The sequence below is a fragment of the Colletotrichum gloeosporioides genome, assembly GCF_011800055.1.
Source record: "Colletotrichum gloeosporioides strain Lc1 chromosome Unknown consensus_9, whole genome shotgun sequence".
Taxonomy (NCBI): Eukaryota; Fungi; Ascomycota; class Sordariomycetes; order Glomerellales; family Glomerellaceae; genus Colletotrichum; species Colletotrichum gloeosporioides.
Genome location: NW_025544654.1, coordinates 57,718 through 75,117, shown reverse-complemented (window position 1 = coordinate 75,117; position 17,400 = coordinate 57,718). Strand labels below are relative to the sequence as shown.

Here is a 17,400-nt window from a genome sequence, read left to right as displayed (position 1 = left end):
TCGCCTGGCAAGGGCTTGTTGCAGTTGAAATCGTTGAGGCCCAAGAAGACGCTGTTCGTCGATTTTAGTACTTGGAAGTGTAATTGATGAGAATGTCTACACTCAGCAGCAGTGTGCGAGGAAAACGGATAACGAGCTTAACTCGTCTCTCGGTCGGAGTTTCTTTCTCGAAATGCAATGCATACTAGTTTCGCCAGCCACAAACGATCCAGGAAGAGTAATATTCCTCGAGAGCCGAGCGAAGGAATGCATTCCATGTTGTATCGCGTGGGAATCCCGATTCTTTGGTCAAGAACGCCATTTGGTTGTTTTATCGTCGTCGATAGAAGCCAGCCGGAAATTCAAAGTCAACGCCTTTCCGTGCCTTCCATGACTCACGTTAGTAGTAGGACCAGCCTGAATCAATGATGCCATTGAGAAACGTAGCCAAGCCGGCGATCGACTTCCCGACGAGCCCAGCAATGTGATTATGGAACAAGAGTTCGGCAAGGAGCTCGACACCGAGTGTAGTCGTGATTGAGCTGAGCCCCACTGTGCTCGCGATTAGAACGACCGAGCAGTCTGTCTCGGTGCCGCGGGCCACGGGGGCTTGCTATGCGATCACGGTGACAGCCGATCACGTAGGCGAAGGATCCAGCCCACTGCACCCCTTCGGTGAGCCGTTGGGCAGAGATTCTGCTGCGATGATGGGCAGAGATTGTTTTGGAAGTCGCGCAATTCTTAGAGACAGAGCCTCCCTCCCAAACTCGGAATCGGAGATAGGGTGAGTGAGTCTGGCTTCGGGCCCACGACCAACCAGAGCACGCCGTTGAAAGATCTAAGACTGGGTTCAGGTGGGAGGGCACGCGAAATCTGAGTTAGTGGAGAGCTGATTCGAAGACATATTTGTAGCAGGCGAATTCCTAGGAGAATTATCAGAGACGGGTCTGGACACAGAGATTAGACGGGGCAACAGATGTTCCGTGGGATTATTGTTTCGAGATGTCTTCATAGTGATGCATAATCAGAGAGGGTTACATTGTTTTTCCGCAGTAGCAATCCCACCGGCGTTGGCGAGCTATTTGGATCTTCTTCAGCCAGCCATCAAATGACGGGATGCTACCCAAAAGGGAGGGAGGAAATGGTTCACCATACCCGCTTAACAACCTCAGCCTGGGCCTTTTGGCTGCGGCCGTGAGTTGTGATCTTGGAAGTGTCCTACTGCAGGCCGTGCAGCCATGCTCGTGTCGGTAGGCGTGGCGATCGTGTGGGCTATGCACGTAAGCCGGCGGCCTGTCACTGTTGTCACCATCGTGTTTCTGCGATCTGACACAGACCAGAGCTTTTTCGGCGATGATAGACGGGGGAGAGGGAGAAGCGAAGGCTCAGCGCGACCCTCGCAACCTCGCTCCCGGGATGCCGTGCAGACCGCCCCGAATGAGACCCCCGAAGCCGTTCAGAGCTTAGCTCGAACACAGGGACCCATACCATGTCTTGCGCGGAGAGACGGAGATGACGGCGTCAATCCATCCCTCTTTTTCGAAATCAGATCAAGACAGTGCCCTCTATGAGCTGAGTGAAATTACTTGTGATAGGCCCAGCAGGAGGGTCAGTCTGGAATTCAGCCGCCGTTTTTGTTGTGGAGGAGCATGCTTGAACCCACAGACTTGGCTCATCTTCTGGAGTGGCCGAACATTCAGCTCTCGGCACGAGGATTCGGAGCGTCTTCCATACGGAGTGCGAGATTTGAGGCTTAGATCAGGCGTTTCTGGAATGCGTGCTTGAGAGAAAACGGAACTTCAGCTCTCCCAAAGATTTAAGCATGAAGATGCATGGAATCTGCCAAGTCGACTGAGCACGAATTGGCGATTGGGGGTTGCATCTGCCGCAAACACATAAGGCTTAGCAACATTGACTGGCACGTCATTTACCACCCGACCGGTTCTACGATTTGACCCTACAACTCGTCTGTGATTATCTAGGGAGGAGGCTCAAGCCACTGCTCCTCTCACCATTCTCTCGATATCTCAGCTATTTCGAGACGAGACTCACATAACGCCATCGAAAAGCCTGTGGCGCCCGTCTCCTCCGAAGACACACACAATGCAGGGCTTCTGAAGACTTCACACACGTTCATCAAATGTGACTCTCACGTGCAGGGCGGGACTGTTCCTCCCGGATCGACATGGCGACCCACGGGCGACATGCTTTCTTTTTGGTGATTTCCCATATGCAACCTGCGTGCTTCCAGACCAAGTTTTCCTTTTTCGGCCAATAAGCTGCATGGGATACGGCCACAAACCTGAGTCTCCACGGCTGAGAAGTTTCTCCCTTTCCCACACACACCTGTTTTTTCCCTCTCTCACTATTCCTTCCAACGCATTGTCCCTGCCAAGATGGCTCCGCGGTGCTATGAGCCGATGACTGCATCTCAGACAACACCGTCAACGACAACCCTTGCAGGCTGCAGCCAGAGAGACGGGTTCCTTGCAGCACTGTCAACCTGAAGCAGCGCCTAGCATACTAGTTGGCGTGGTTTAGGCGAGTGCCTTGGCTACCTCGCAGGTTCCCGCATGTTCCAAGGGCAACATTCCCCCCACTCTCGCAAGAGTATGCTTATCTGACTTTGGGCCGCCTCCACTTCTCCCACTCCGATGCTCTGATGAGCCAGCAGAGGCTGAATGAACGGGTTTCTGCGTAGCGGCGATTTCCATCCGCACGCAAGGTAGAGGCAGCACGCTGGAGCTAGTCAAGCCATATTCGCTAGCGTCCGCAAGCCTGGTCTCGTAAGGCCTGGAGAGCCGGCTCGGGGACACAGGGATGCGATTTCTTATGTCTTGATGGGTCATAGAGAAAAGCAACTGTTCATGGTGTTGAGTTCTTACCACTGCACTACCTCATGGCAATATGGGTGAAGCAATCGCGAGATGAATCCAAGGGAACAAGGAGTCTGAGACCCGGAAAGACGCCATGTTGTTGGCGGACGTGGTGGCCGATGTTCGCCCCCATCCCTTGGGAATGGAAGACGCCTTCCGGTCCTTGATTTGGGCGTTGCTTCTCGCGATGTCTACTGTATTCCGGCTGGTATATATCCTTGGGTTTTCTCGCGGTCTTTCCTGGATTGTTTTCCTCTCCATCCTCATCAGCGCAGTCATCTCCTGCATCTCCTTCTTTCGACAAGCTCCAGTCAACCCATTCCTTCGTTTCAACCCGAAGCTTCAAGGGCTCCAGTCTTTAGAGGACCTCCAGTTGCAGCAGCCATGAAGACAACTACCGCCGCCGTGTTGGCCTCCCTTTTCGGGATGGGCGCTGCCCAGTGTGCCAGGGACAACTGTCTGCGAGGTATGTGTTCATCCCATCTCACCCATGCTTCCCACGCGTCCCATCCCGGGAGATCTCGTCTATAGGATCGCCAGCTAACACTCCACTCTCCAGCCATCGCGGCCAGTGCTTTCCCGACCCGAAGCGGTACTGCGGACTGCTCTCGCTTCCTGCAGGTTACCGCCACTGCCAGTGCCGTGTAAGCTTTCACACCCCTGAGCCACATCACTCTTTCTCTGACACGATCTTCTCCAGGACCGCGACCGTGACCGTGACCGCCCCCACCTCCGGTGTCTTCACTTCAACCTTGACCGTGAGTGAGTCCGGCGCCGCCGGCTCCGTGGGCACCAGCACCGTCCTCGAGACCACGACCTCCACCGCCACCATCACCGATGTCATCGGAACCACCGAGGTCGTCACTGCTTCCACCGAGACCGTCATTGTTCCCACCACCGTTGTCGTTTCTTCCACCAGGACTCTTTTCTTCGGCACCACCGAGATCGTCACCGTTGCTACCGAGACGCAGACCGTCGATGCCACCATTGCCGTCATCAAGAAGCGCCAGGTCGCCACCAACATCCCGACCTACGCTTCCGCCTGCAGTGGCTTCGCTCGCTACTCTTCGGCCTGCTCTTGCCTCGGCGTCACGGCGCCCACGAACACCGTGGCTCCCGCTACCGTGACCACGACCACGACCGTCCCGGCCACTGTTATCTCCACTGCTGTTGTCACCGTCACCGTCACCGGCGACGCTGCCCCCGGCTCCACCGTCCTGACCACCAGCACCGTCACCGAGACCGAGCTCGCGGCCACCACGGTCACCTCCGCCGAGACCACCTCCGTGACCGCTACGACTGAGATTGGCAGCACTTCCACGGACTTGATCGAGGAGACCACTTCGCTGACCAGCACGTTCATTTTCAACGCTACCTTCACCACCTTCATTACCCGCACCACTTCTCTGCCGCCTATCGTGAACAGCACCACGACTACTGGCATCAGCTCTACTGCGGACATTAGCTCTTCCATCTTCTCCAACGTCTCTACTTCTTCCACCGAGATTAGCACGTCTACGGACATCATCTCCACAACCTCTACCGTCTTCCCTAATACCACTACTACTGAGTTCACTTCGATCTCGTCCACTCTCTTCCCCAACAGCACTACCGTCGTGTCTACCACCTCTACTGTTTTCCCCAACAGCACCGTCACGACCGACATCATCTCCTCTACGGACATTAGCTCTTCCACCTTCTTTCCTAACAGCACCACCATTACCACCGAGGGCCCCTCGACCACTCTTTTCCCCAATGTCACTTCTACTACTGGCATCTCTTCCTCTACTTTCTTCCCCAACGAGACCTCCACCGAGGTTTCCTCTTCCACTATCTTCCCTAACGAGACTTCCACTGGAGTCCCTTCTTCAACTCTCTTCCCCAACGTCACTTCCACTTCCACTGGCGTTCCCTCTTCCACCCTCTTCCCTAACGTAACCTCCACCGAAGTCTCTTCCTCCACTCTGTTCCCGAACAGCACCTCGACCGGAGTCCCCTCGTCGACCCTGTTCCCTAACAGCACTGCCATCGAGACTTCAACCGAGGTTCCCTCATCCACCTTCTTCCCCAACAGCACCATCACCTCCGCCACGGAGACGGCGACTTCTTTCCCCAACTCGACCGCCACGGACATCACCGCCTCCACCCTGTTCCCCAACAGCACCGTCGTCGAGTCCAGCACCGAGTTCCCCTCGTCCACTCTCTTCCCTAACAGCACTGCGACTGCCACGGAGACTCCTACCAGCTTCCCCAACAGCACCATCGCCAGCACAATCTTCGACTCCTCCACCTCTGACCTCAGCTCGACCAGCACCGGAGCTCCCAACGCCACCGTTACCGAGATCTCCACCACCACTGAGGCTTCTTCCACTGAGATCGTGACCTCCACTGAGATTTCGACTACCACCGAGGAGTCCAGCACTGCTTCTACTGCTGAGTCCACCACGGATGCTTCCTCCACCGAGGTTTCCACTGTCACCTCCACGGACGTCAGCACCACCACCGCTTCTACCACCAACGCCGACTCCTTCACCTCCACTAGCGAGACTTCCAGTGTTCTCACCCTCCCCACTACCGCCTCCTCCACCACCGTCCTCTCCACCACCACCACAAGCACCTCCTCCACCGCCTCCCCGACCGCCAGCGCCGTCTTCGCCCGCAACATCTGCCTGAAGGTCACCTCCCCCGGCCTCCTCCAGGGCGCCAAGCTCACCCTCGGCCCCAACCGCTTCAACCTGAAGAACGAGCGTGACGCTACCCCCGCCGCCCTGTTCGACATCAACCTCACCACCGGCCAAGTCTTCCAGAACAACGGCGAGACCGTCGCCCTCTCCGCCCCCTTCGAGGCCGACACCCGCCCGCTCAACGGCTTCACCCCGTCCCAGGTCCTGCGCATCAAGCTCGCGCCCCTCGTCTGCGAGACCTCCGGCTCCAGCCTGCCCGTCGGCGTGCCCCTCAACTGCACCGCCTCCGGCAACGACGGCCAGAACACAAGCTCCTACACCAAGTTCTTCTACAACAGCAACGACTCCGAGGGCATCATCCGCATGGCCACCGCCAGCCGCGTCTTCAACCGCGTCAACACCGAGCTCAAGCTCGCCCCTTACTCGGGCGGCGACTGCAACTAAAGAAGAAGCAGCACAAGAGCGGAGTCGGTCTGACGCTGGCAACATGGACCCGACACCAAGCCGCAAAAGACAAAACATAAGCCGTTCGATTTTGCGAACATGTAACTTTATGCGCCAATTTGCTTTGGGCAATATCTTTGGGAGCCCTCTAATCTTGATACATACATCTGGGATCCCCTTTTTGCTTAATGGATAGCTTCTTTGTCTTTTTGTCTTAATCTTAGGTCACTCGCTTGCCAAATCAAGTCACTCCTTCTTCTTCTTATAATCATATGTTCTCGCGTCTTCCTGTGAAATGGTGACAATTAAATGTGAGCGTTACTTGACATCAGGTTGAAGAGCTCCATGGATGCATATGCAGAAAGTTTACATGAATGGATAAAGACAGTGGCTTTGATACAACCGACCGCGCTCCATTGCTCATTCAGTATGAGCGACAGCCAAGGTATTCAGTCATATTTGGTCACATAGCTCTCCTGGCGACTGCTACATATAGAACTGTATCCGGCTAAATGGCTGACAATTTGTTACATTTTCATCAGCCACGCAAGCGGAGTTCGCTTTTTGTCAAATGTTCATACTCTCCTATCATTTTTATCAGCTTTAGTATTTATATTGATACGACTTTCACTGCAGCCACGATCAGTTTTGCTGCTTAACTGTTATCATTATCGCTCTCATCGTCACGACTGTCAGTTCTATTGTGATGGGCCTCCTAGGCATTACTTCTTGGATTTACTGTCCATCTGGTTTGTAAGGCTTCCTCGTCTTTTTGAAGAATATTCTGACCTTCTGATTTCGAATCGCGCTGCTTTCGGCCGGATACTTATATTTTTCCTCGTATGGATACAGGAAGACGAATAGAGACCAATCGCTATTACTTATAATCGCCGACTCTCTCGATGGTCCTAGCATGCGCCAGATTTGTCAATGTTTTGTTCCTTTTCTGAAGCTCATGAGGCAGCTAGCTGCCTTCACCCATTGATGTTTCTCTCATTGCCAGGCCTCCACGCTCCAACGAGCCTTTAGTCTCGCGTAACCCAGAGATCGCAGAGAATAAAAACAATAGTAAGGTTTCAGAATTCAAGTGACATACACAACCCTAGAAGCTCTCCACCTCTCACCTAAACCCCATCGCCAGACGTCGACAGCTTACGTCATCCACCCAAAACAGCCACCAACCTTCAAACAACACATCGCCCACTCCATCCAACGTGGCATCTTATCCATCCCCCATAAGTTTTACAATATCCCTCGTCCGTAAAACCCTCACTGCAACCTCCCCTCGCCTCAAGCATTCATGCACGTTGCGCGGTTGCGCGGAGCGTGTCTGATGTGCCCTTCAGACCCCTGTCGTTGCAACTCCGAACCCAACCCAACCCACACACTACCCAAGAGGACCCGCCTCCACAGCACGAACCCAACACAGACGCGGGCCGCCCCGACAGTTCGACCTCTTGGTCTAGAACGCCCGACATCCTTTTGACTCTTGCCCAGACGGATGTTCGGCAGGAGCCAAGTTTTTGTGTCAGATGGTCGGTGCCTGAAGATCGCTTCGTTCCGAGAATTAGGGTCCTCGTTATTGAGGATCGGCGTTGCTAAAATTCACGTTGGATGCGCATCTGATGGCGTAACGTTAGGAGCAGCGGTCACGATCCGTTGAACTTCGTTGGACAATAGCTGGAAAGCACGCGTCTAAGGCAAGTCTGGGTGATTTTCAATTTTTTCTCGTCAATTTGGATATCTAGCAATTGCAACGATGCAAGAGAAGAGAGAATATGCCGCGCTCAAAACAAAACCTGTTCCTTTTGTTTCCAGGTTGAATTACAATGAAAAAGAAAATCCGAACCCGTTCCTGTGCCAAATGCCCTGCTCCTGTCGGAGGAGGGCGCTGTATGATGTTCTTTTTTTGATCCCGTGCCGAAAATGCTCGCTAAACCCGATTCCCATCCAGCCTTTATATGCAACAGTGGGAGAAATGAAGAAGAAAACCGCAACAGACAACGCGTTAGACAGGTGGCCCTATCTATACGTTGTGATCACCATTGGAGGTGACGGTAGCTTCGCTACTTGTCTTCTTTTCCGACTTGCCACCGGCGGCGTTGCTCGCTACCTTTTCGAGGACAACCCTCTTACGGAACTCGAATACGGTGTCGTGCTTGTTGATGATGGCGTTGTGGACGCGGTTCTCGGAGCGCGTCATCCAGATGGGATAGGGAGCCATGGAGGCGGGGAAGAGGGGTAGGTTGAGGCCGGACTCCATGAAGGCGTACGGGTCGCTCTTCTCGAAGGAAGAGATGATGTCCAGCTCAGAGGCAACCTGTTCGCAGTACAGCTCGAGGGGCAAGTCGTTTACGTCCTCGCCGAAGGGGTTCTCGATCTCACGGCCGATGAAGAGGATACCGAGGATAATATACGCGGCGGCGACGGTAGCAGGGATCGTGATCCACTCGAGCTTACCGACGAGCTGGAAGGGCAGAAGCATGACGTAAACCCAGGTGATCTGGCTGATGGCGATGGTGTAGGCGATGGGCAGAGGGGTGGTGAGAACACGCTCGGTACCGGTCATGATGTCGTTGAGGAGGGAGATGTTGTTGTAGGCAATGGTCTGCTGCATCGGCACCTTAAGCTGACCGTCTTCGACCATCTTGTCCACAAGGCAAGAGATGTAGCTGAGAATCTCGAGAGGAAGGTTACCGAGGGGGCGGGAGGCCTTCTTGATAGTCTTGCGAGGGTTGCTGGCGGCGAAAGAAACGCCGAGGTACTCGCCCGTCTCCTTGAAGAAGTTCTTCTTCTTCTCCTGGACCTTTTCGGGCTCAGCAGCGGTGGCCTCCTGAGCGAAAGTCGACAGGTGCGCAACGAGGTGCTCAAGATCCTCGTAGCCGGTGTACGGCTCAAAGCGCAGCTTGTGCTTGAGAGAGACGGAGAAGGCGAGGAGTAGATTCATGCAGCCAATCTTGCGAAGCAGAGACTGTCTGCGGTCAATGTTCTCAGGATCGCCGCCGTGGATCCAGAAAACGCGACCGAGGTTCTGGCAGGCGAGGATAAGTTGCGCCCAGTAGCGGCGACCCTCGGCGTAACGTTCGTAGGCGGTAGAACTACGGAAAGAAAGACCCATACCGACGACGAAACCCAGCACGGTCAGCAGGACGGAGTCGACAGCCATCTTGGTCTTGAGCATGTGAATGCAGGTAATGCAGGCGGACCACAGACACATCCAGAGGAGGGGGACGATCATCTTGGGCAGAATGCTGCCGTGCATCTGCATGAAGAGGGGCCATTTCGAGTGCTTGAGGATGTCGCGAGGACCGGTGAAGTAGTCGTCGAGGTCGATGCTGGTGTTCTTGCGACTGAAAGGGTTCGGGGTCATGGGTCCAGTAGGCGACATGGCTTCGCGCATCTCGGCGGCGTCGAAGGTGGGTATGTGCTTGATCTTCATCGACTGGGAGTTTTGTCGCTGGTGGTTGGTGTCGGAAGCGGCATTGTGACCACCACCGCCGCCGCCGCCGCCGCCTGCTGCAGGAGCGCCCATGCCGCCGCCGTCTTCGCCGCCCATTATGTATGGAGTGTTTCCTGTGTCGGTAAACGATGTGTTGATTACTGGTACGTCGGTGGGCGAGGTTGGAAACTGGGACATGTCCGTTGGTGTAAGACACAAACGGGGAAAGCGCAATTAATAAGGGGAGGACCTCGATAACGGTGGTCCAGCCTGATCGACTTTGGGAGGTCGATAACAAGGAAGGGATTAGCGGTCGAAAATGAGCGCGGGAGCTCTGGGCGGGAGTCGAGGGTATATGAAGCGCGTAGCCGGAAGGGGCCAAGGAAATTGAACGGGAGACGTTGAAGGCTGAGGCAAGGAGGGGTGTTCCTGGCCCGGAAGGATGGGATGGGATGGTGGGATTACGGGATTGAGGATGGTGTGTGGGAGGACAGGCAGGGTCTCGACGATAAAGATGGTGTGGTGGTGTGGTGGAGGTTTGAGGCGTGCAGCAGTGAGTGAGCGGACGGCCGAGCTGAGACTGATGCGACGACGACGACTGAATTGAGTTTGAGCAGCGATAGTGATGTGATAGTAAGGAAACCTGACGGTGAGAGAAAGGGACCAGAAGACGAAAATAAGAAAACGGGAGAGGACGAGCTGGACTTGAAGAGGATGCGAAGAAGAAAAAGGCACAGGATCACGGTTTTGGACGGGGACTGGGACGGGGACGGGGACAGAAAAAAAGATACAAAATACATCACCGTCGCGTCCCGTCTTGCTGCTCCTTCCTTCCCTCCTCCCTCCAACTTCCGTCAAAGAAGGACCCAAGAGCAGGCACGATGGACATTGGACAGCCGGAAGGTGCTTCTTGCCCAGTTCTTGCCCAGTTCTTGGCTCCTGCCTGCCCAGTGACTGCCCGTACCGCACCGCTCCCGAGGCCACAGCATGTACCCCTTGCCGCCTTTCCCTTTTGGGCGATACCTTCCCGCTGCTGGATCGTCAAACGGCTTGTGCTCACCATGTCTGGGCCAATGAGAAGCCCGTGTTTCCTCGTCTCGTCCGTCTCCAAAAAATGTCAGTTCTAGGGGGGTAAGAGCGGCCAGCCCCGGGGAAGGAGCCATGCACCGCGACTGCCAGCCCAGGACCCCAGCACGCCCAGGCACCGTGGAAAGACCAGTGAGAGCCGCTAGAAAGGGCAAGGGGGCGGAGCTGAAACAGGGGCCATGCGACCCCACCTCAAGCAGGCCCCTGCTCTTTCTCTCTCTTTTTTTTTTCTTGAGCATTCTTTTGCTCTTACTGGCAACTGCAGCTGGCTGCCTGCTGCCTTCTCACAGCTTCACAGTGCTTGAAGGCAGGTGCTTCCCAAACAGGCCCTTCGTAGCAGCAGCAGAATGCAAGCCAAGGGGTCGTTTCTGTCTGACCTCGCAGACTTGGGTTCATCACCTCACACAACTGCCCGCGTACACATCACACGTCCATTCACACATCGCGCCTCGTTGCATTGCCCAAAGTCCCAACATTCGCCGCTGCCTTGAGCGCTGTCCCGGGATACTCTCCAGTGGGAAGGATGCACATCAGAAAATTGAGCGCTGACTTGCAGCTCTTCCTCCACTCGCCAGCATGCTCACACGAGCCAGAAACAGGGCCACCGAACCACCATCGACACGTGGAGGCGCCCAAGTTGATCGCTTGATGCTTGGGTTTCTTTCTTGATTTCGACACCCTTGCCGGCCCTTCCAGATGCAAGCACACGGGGTCCAGCGATGAGTGTGCTTGAGCAATGCCTCGCACAAAATAGCACCTCGCCCGATGATTGGAGCCTGCCTGCCAGCATTGATTGGGACTCCGATTTTCCACTCTGGCTCTGATCGAGATTGATTCGTCCGTCGACTCATGTCTTGGCATCCATCCGTCGTTGCAACCGTCGGCTCTCCCTCAGTCGCCGTCACACTGTACGAACATGGCCACCACTGGTTACAACACGCCACAACTTCAAGGGAAACAAACGCTCTCTTTCAGCGACACCGCAGCCCGTGTGTCCCCTGAATGCTCGACACCACGGTCCGGTCCAGGTCCAGGTCCAGGTCTAGGTCCAGCACCCGGACACTGTGATCCCTGAAGACTGAGAGGACCCCGACCCCGACGACGCCGCCGCCGTCTCTTCTCCCCGTCTGTGACTCGTAAGTCTTCACGTCGCCTTCTCCCCGATGGCCAGCCCGTTCCACGGACAGGGCCCCCGATCGTATTCCACAGCGAACCAGACTGACTGAAGATCTTGCTTCTTCCAGGGCTTCACACCCGCAAAAAAAATGCTACAATATCCGCATAAAGGGGCCGCAGTTGAGCGAGGCGACATTGCACTCATTTCGCCCAGACTTGCATAGTCATCACCGACTGGGTCTTGGCATCGTCCCTTTAATAATCTGATCTCTGCAGCTGGCATCCAATGTCTGACGCTGACGCGCGGGAAGACGACAGCCACCAACAGCAACACTTTTGAGACGAAAGACGCAGGTGGCAGCCAGCAATGCGCCTCTTAGGGGTTAGCTTTGTGCGGCTGCTAGCCGCGGCGCATCCCAGCGGCCGGCAATTCTTAAATCTGGAAAGACGGCAAAACTGCAAAAACAAACTTGCTAGTCGATGCCGACGGCACTGCATCGCCTCGTGGAGTCGATACGCGGCATTGGGACCTCGGTTTGCCTGGGGACGGTTTCATTCGGACAGTCCAGAGTGGCAGAAAGCAATTGCATGGATCGGCCTGTTCGAGTGTACGCTTTGCTTTCCCACATACCGCCCGCGTGCGTTCTGATTGACGTCTTCTTCGAGCTTGGGTCTCATGATCCCAATGACGCGCCTTCGCGGATGTTTCTCCTTGATTCATGGTGGTGCCAAGAATCCACTTCCCCTGCATTTCAGCACCAATTTCGTCCGTCTGAACTCTCGTCGCCTCACGGCGTGACAGCACCCAAGACACTGTGATATTACAAGTACACAGACGATATAGTGTACATTTCACAAAACGCGGTGAAGGAGATACCTCGCCCATCAGTCTCTGCGAAGAAGAAGGAAAAAAAAAAAAAAAAAACCCTCATCGCTACTCTCAAGCGAAATATCCCCCAGGCTGACTCGCGACCCGATCTCATTCAAGAACCAAGAAAACGATAAATTGATCTTCCCCGAAATCGACATTCATTCCCGCGTCTTTTCACCAGCCGGATCCCCTGGTGGTGGCGAAGCTTCCCAAGTTCCTCTTGGCGAAATGGAATCGGCTCCGCTTGGTGGTGGAGAAGTCTTGATGGAAGGCGTCGAAATGTTCCAAATTGGGTCATGGCAGTTCCATCAAGTGGACCCTTCCCCGGCCATTGGCTCACCACTTCTGCCCACAGTTTCGAACGGTGCACGCCGTGTGTTTGGTTCGATCTTCGCTTGCCCTTGAAGCTCTGGAAACTGGAGCTCCTTATTTTTTTTCACAGCCAGCCAGCCAGGAAGACTCGGTGCCTCAGCCCCAAAGTCCGAAAAAGCTTGAACGATTTCAATGGGGCCACCGTTCGCTCAGACGCGATCGAAAGAGCACTGGCTTTACGAAGTACTGGGAGCTTCCCAGACCGCCCCAGATGTTGCGTGAGAGGCTTCCACCGTCGCTTCCGTTCTCCTGGGTTCCAGGAGTCCCCCGTCGGTCTGGCCTGCTGGACGTTGTCTAACCACTGTGCTCACTCTCCAATGCTGTGCTGTGACTTTGAGCACCACACGCGACAGCAAACAGTTACCAGAAGCAGTTTGTCGTATACGCACGCAAGAAATACAACATGCATTCACAACATAATTACATATGCCGTCGGCGGCGAGCTACCCCTTCGACATTAGCGCTGACGTCCAATAGGCGTCTGCCTACAGCCTGCAGAACAGCAGGGCATTAGGCGCTCATTCGTGCATTCGCCGCCCAAGCTCCTTACGCCGTCATCCACTAAAGGATCAGCCCAGCCGGCAACTTCAGGCCGTCTGATTGTGCTGCTTTGTTCTCCAAAAGACGGACGGTTGGTTCTAGGCTCTCTACCTCCGCTGCTGGGCATCAGCCTCAATTGTGACTAGTGGTCGGTTACTCGTCGTTTATTTTTCGACGCCGACGCTGTGCCATACGAACGGTGAAAGAGCTCTCGGTATGTGGGAAGGTGCCGCAGCACACTATGAAAGGCTGTTGAGTTTGCTCACTAAAGAGCTCAGCCTCTTTTTCCCGTTAGATGCCGTGAAAGGAATACACTACGGCGACGTCATGCTGATAGGCTACGAGCCACCCGGCAAGATTGCCAATTTCGAGGGTCAAGTCCGCAGGTTCCCTCCGGCAGTGGGAAGTTTTTCCCCGGTCGGCGACGGGAGGCCGTCTGCTGGACCCACCCGTCGGAGCGCGCGCCGTCCGTTTGATCGTGCCGAGGTCCATGGTTGACTGTGTGTTTGTCGTCTACGGTGGGTGGCCTCCATGAAGCCGCCGAATGTTCCAACTTCAATGCAAGCCACACATCTGTTGATGAGTTTGGGCTTGAGGTTCAATCATAGGCTACGGGAAGAGCCGATGTCCTCACTTGGCCCCTGAGAAATCTCTAAACGGCTCAGAGAATCCTGCCGGCATGGTGTTCGGAACAGGCCATCATGCTGATGAGGCTAATCGTACCAGTTCGATAGGAATGGGAAGCCAGTCGACCACTGTGTTGCTATTCTGATGGCCGATTTCGTCGTGGTAACGTCCATCTTCGTTCGCCCCGAGAAAGACCTGAAGCATCTGCTTAGAGGGCTTGGTCAACGGGGGACGGTCTCGAGCGAAACCAGGTCCGAGACCCCCCAATCAACGATGATTGTGGGCGCTCTGTAGGCTGTGAAATGCTCGCTGAGCAGTCATCGTACACGCGGGGCTCGCATATCCATCTTTCTGTTGATACAACGACGACCCAAAGTAGGAGGTAAGCAGACGCCATCAGTTTGACACATAAACCGCGCCTGCAATTCACAATTGTGTCTTACCAGAGCCGCTGCTATCAGAATGATAACGGCGACATCTACACGGGAACACCCAACGATGAAAGCCTGATGTATCAAAACTGACTGCACTCATAACTTCGACTCAAGGCGAAGCATTCATTTCGCTCTATTCCCCGCTCCCGAAATTTTTGACAGTAATAATACAAGATATGAGAATTAACATCACCGACTCTCCGACATAGATTGGCGACTCTTCGGTGGCGGACTAAGCGGCGTCGGGCACTCCAGATCAACCTCCTCCTCACTCACGCCAAAGTAATACACGTCGTCATCTGAATCTCTCTCCGTCAGCGCAACACTCATATGCCTCCTCAGACTCAGATTCCTCCCCAACCCCCTGCCAAACCCACCCAGGCTCCCATCGCTGACAATGCTGCTCCGCACACTCCTCGTCCGCCGTGGTATGCCGCCCCCGCTGCTTACTGTCGCCTCGCTCGGCCGCCGCAGCCCGTTGATCTCCAGCACCGGCATCTCCACGCGCGCCGGCGACGACGGGTCCGTTGTGACGAGCGTCACGGGTATCGTCGGCGTGCGCATCACCGTCGCGAGCACGGGCACCGGCTCGATCTCGTCCACGTCGCCGTTAAGGGTCGAGTTGTCGCTTTGTTTGCGGCTGCGGTGCCAGAAGCTGGAGCGCGGCTTGCGGATGACGATGACGTCGGATTCGCCGCTGATGGAGGAGGAGCCGCGGTCGGCGGTGTTGGCGGTGCTGATGCGCGGGGCGCCGCCGCCGGAGGGGGGCGGGAACGGGGTCATGAAGGACTCGCGGGGCCCGGTGGTGTTGGCGGAGTAGTGGGACGGGTGGGAGAGGGGTCGCAGGGTGGGAATGCAGCAGCATATTATCGCGACGGAGAGCTCGGCGATGGACCAGATTATTGTGGAGGTTTGGTTGTAGGTCTGGTCCATGGAGAGGTACGATTTTGGTATGGTTGCGATTCGGATGATGGAGATGGCGCAGGTGCTTTTCGCATTAATGCGTGAGTTCTTGCTCCTTTTCTGTGTAGCGGACTATGAGGGAAACTTACAGGAGGCCGAGCGCGAAGCTGGCAATAAGGGCGAGCTTTTGGGTCCTCGTCATCTGCAGACGACCCAGAAAGGGAATCGGGATGATGAAGATGAGAACGTTGGTGATGAGGTGTATCGAGGCGTTGGCCATCCACCAGCTCATGACGTTGATCGGCGTGTCGAAGAAGGTGTATCTGTAGATGAGGTCGAAGCTGACACCGGCGCAGACAAGAAGCTGGATTCCGAAGAGGGCGAGGAAGCAGATGCCGATGTTGCACAGGAGTTCGACTTTTGAGTACGGGAAGACGCGGCGGTATTGGAAGAGGAAGGCGATTTTGATGGTGACGAAGGCGACTTGGTACACGATGATGACGAAGAGAGATATCTGGCGAGGATTAGATGCTTTCTTCGAGATATTACTGGATGAGTCTTTTTCGAGGCAAGTACCTTTTGGCCTTTGATCAGGTTCTTGATGGAGTTCATCCATACATGTTTCCCAAGTCCGAATCTCGTAGCTGATGTTACGGTGTCAGTTGAGATGTTCAAAGTGAACGAGAATCATCAGTAAAGGATCTCTTACCTACGCACAACATGGAGTTGTGTAGAACCACGGCAATCTAAATATTCCAATCGGATGTCAAAAATCTTTGTTCCTTCAATATTCCCAGTCTCTTCTGACTTACAAAAGCAGACACGAGCAGGGTATCATCCGCCCCCCATTTCCTAATCATGAACGCCCGCACATACACCCGCAGCGCGACGAACACGGCCGCGACGACGGTCATGACGATCCCGATCGCGAGGATCATGTCGGAGCGGCTGTCGAGCGAGCCGGGCGGCAGCGTGCCCTCCCACGGTGCCGCTGATGAGGCGTCGTCGGTGCTGTTCGCCTCCATGTCCTTCGCCGGCCCCGTGCCGTTCCAGATCAACATTGGCGGCGGCGGCGGCGTGTAAGTGTCTACCTCCGACGTGCGCAAGGCATCGGGGAGTGGTGGTTCCCGTCGTTCGAGTGACGGGGCTCTTCAAGTTGGCTCGCTTTCCCGCCTTCGTTTCCTGCGTGGTTTGTGTTGGCGAGGTTGTGGCCTCGTAGCCGTCGAGGGAAAAATATCAACACGCTCGGAAAAGAAAAACAGATTGAAAGGGGAAGAAGCAGGAAGAGAAGGGAAAAGGTCCCCCTTGGCAAGAGCAAGACGGGGGCACGCTCAAAGGGTAATATCAGACCGCAAAGGCAAGGGCAAGGCGTTGGATAGAGTTGGGGCTACAAAGGAGCGTCCTGGGTCGCACCGCACGCGTTCGGTAGATGTCTCGCCCGGAGTTGTGCGTCGTGTCTGCCGGATCCGGCGATTTGGTTCAGGACTTACCACCCGCAAATGGGCCGCCGATTCGCCCACCCAATAACGCAAGAAGGGAGATGCGACAAGCAATCGCCGGTGCTCCGTTTTGTAGAAGCAAACGCCGAAACAAGTGCCCTTGGAGGGTTTTCCGCTTCCAACCTAGGCATGTCGTCAAATACGGTCTTGGCATCCTGCCCACGCTTTCGCGAGGGACGGAAGACCGGCTCTCCCCTTCCCCACTGCTATCGCCGCATCACAGCGTGTTGTCTCACTTCATTCCCGCAGGCGTTTGGTTTCAACAGAGACAGTTTCTCGAAAAAAGCTTATCATCAGGACATCAATTGTTCCAGACTTGGCGAGAGAAGGAAATTCTCTGGCATCTGTTCTCTTCGTGCTGCCGCGCGGACGCGGACGAAAAGGTTGTTAACACCTGACTCGACCGAGAGAGAACTAATGGCGGGATCTACTCTGAACATGTCAAGATCCAAGTGTGATCGATCTGTCAAACAAGCCACATGACGCAGATAGTCCCGGGGGATCGCCCGCGCTATTGGGACGATGCTTCT

General features: G+C 55.2%; 3 protein-coding genes across 3 annotated transcripts; 1 reads left to right on the top strand and 2 right to left on the bottom strand.

Annotated features, from left to right (window-relative positions):
- Positions 1 to 3,239: 3,239 nt before the first annotated feature.
- On the top strand, positions 3,240 to 5,983 carry GCG54_00002989 (uncharacterized protein; the record flags this gene model as incomplete). The annotated part of the gene is made up of 3 exons (XM_045403068.1): positions 3,240 to 3,321; positions 3,415 to 3,499; positions 3,556 to 5,983. 3 exons carry the CDS (start codon positions 3,240 to 3,242, stop codon positions 5,981 to 5,983), a joined length of 2,595 nt encoding a protein of 864 aa, XP_045269971.1.
- A 2,026-nt stretch (positions 5,984 to 8,009) lies between these two features.
- On the bottom strand, positions 8,010 to 9,620 carry GCG54_00002988 (UPF0187 protein; the record flags this gene model as incomplete). Its single annotated transcript, XM_045403067.1, has 1 exon — positions 8,010 to 9,620. The coding sequence occupies one exon, from the start codon at positions 9,618 to 9,620 to the stop codon at positions 8,010 to 8,012; it is 1,611 nt and encodes a 536-aa protein (XP_045269970.1).
- A 5,037-nt stretch (positions 9,621 to 14,657) lies between these two features.
- On the bottom strand, positions 14,658 to 16,432 carry GCG54_00002987 (uncharacterized protein; the record flags this gene model as incomplete). The annotated part of the gene is made up of 5 exons (XM_045403066.1): positions 14,658 to 15,456; positions 15,521 to 15,885; positions 15,948 to 16,015; positions 16,081 to 16,117; positions 16,184 to 16,432. The coding sequence occupies 5 exons, from the start codon at positions 16,430 to 16,432 to the stop codon at positions 14,658 to 14,660; spliced, it is 1,518 nt and encodes a 505-aa protein (XP_045269969.1).
- Positions 16,433 to 17,400: the final 968 nt, after the last annotated feature.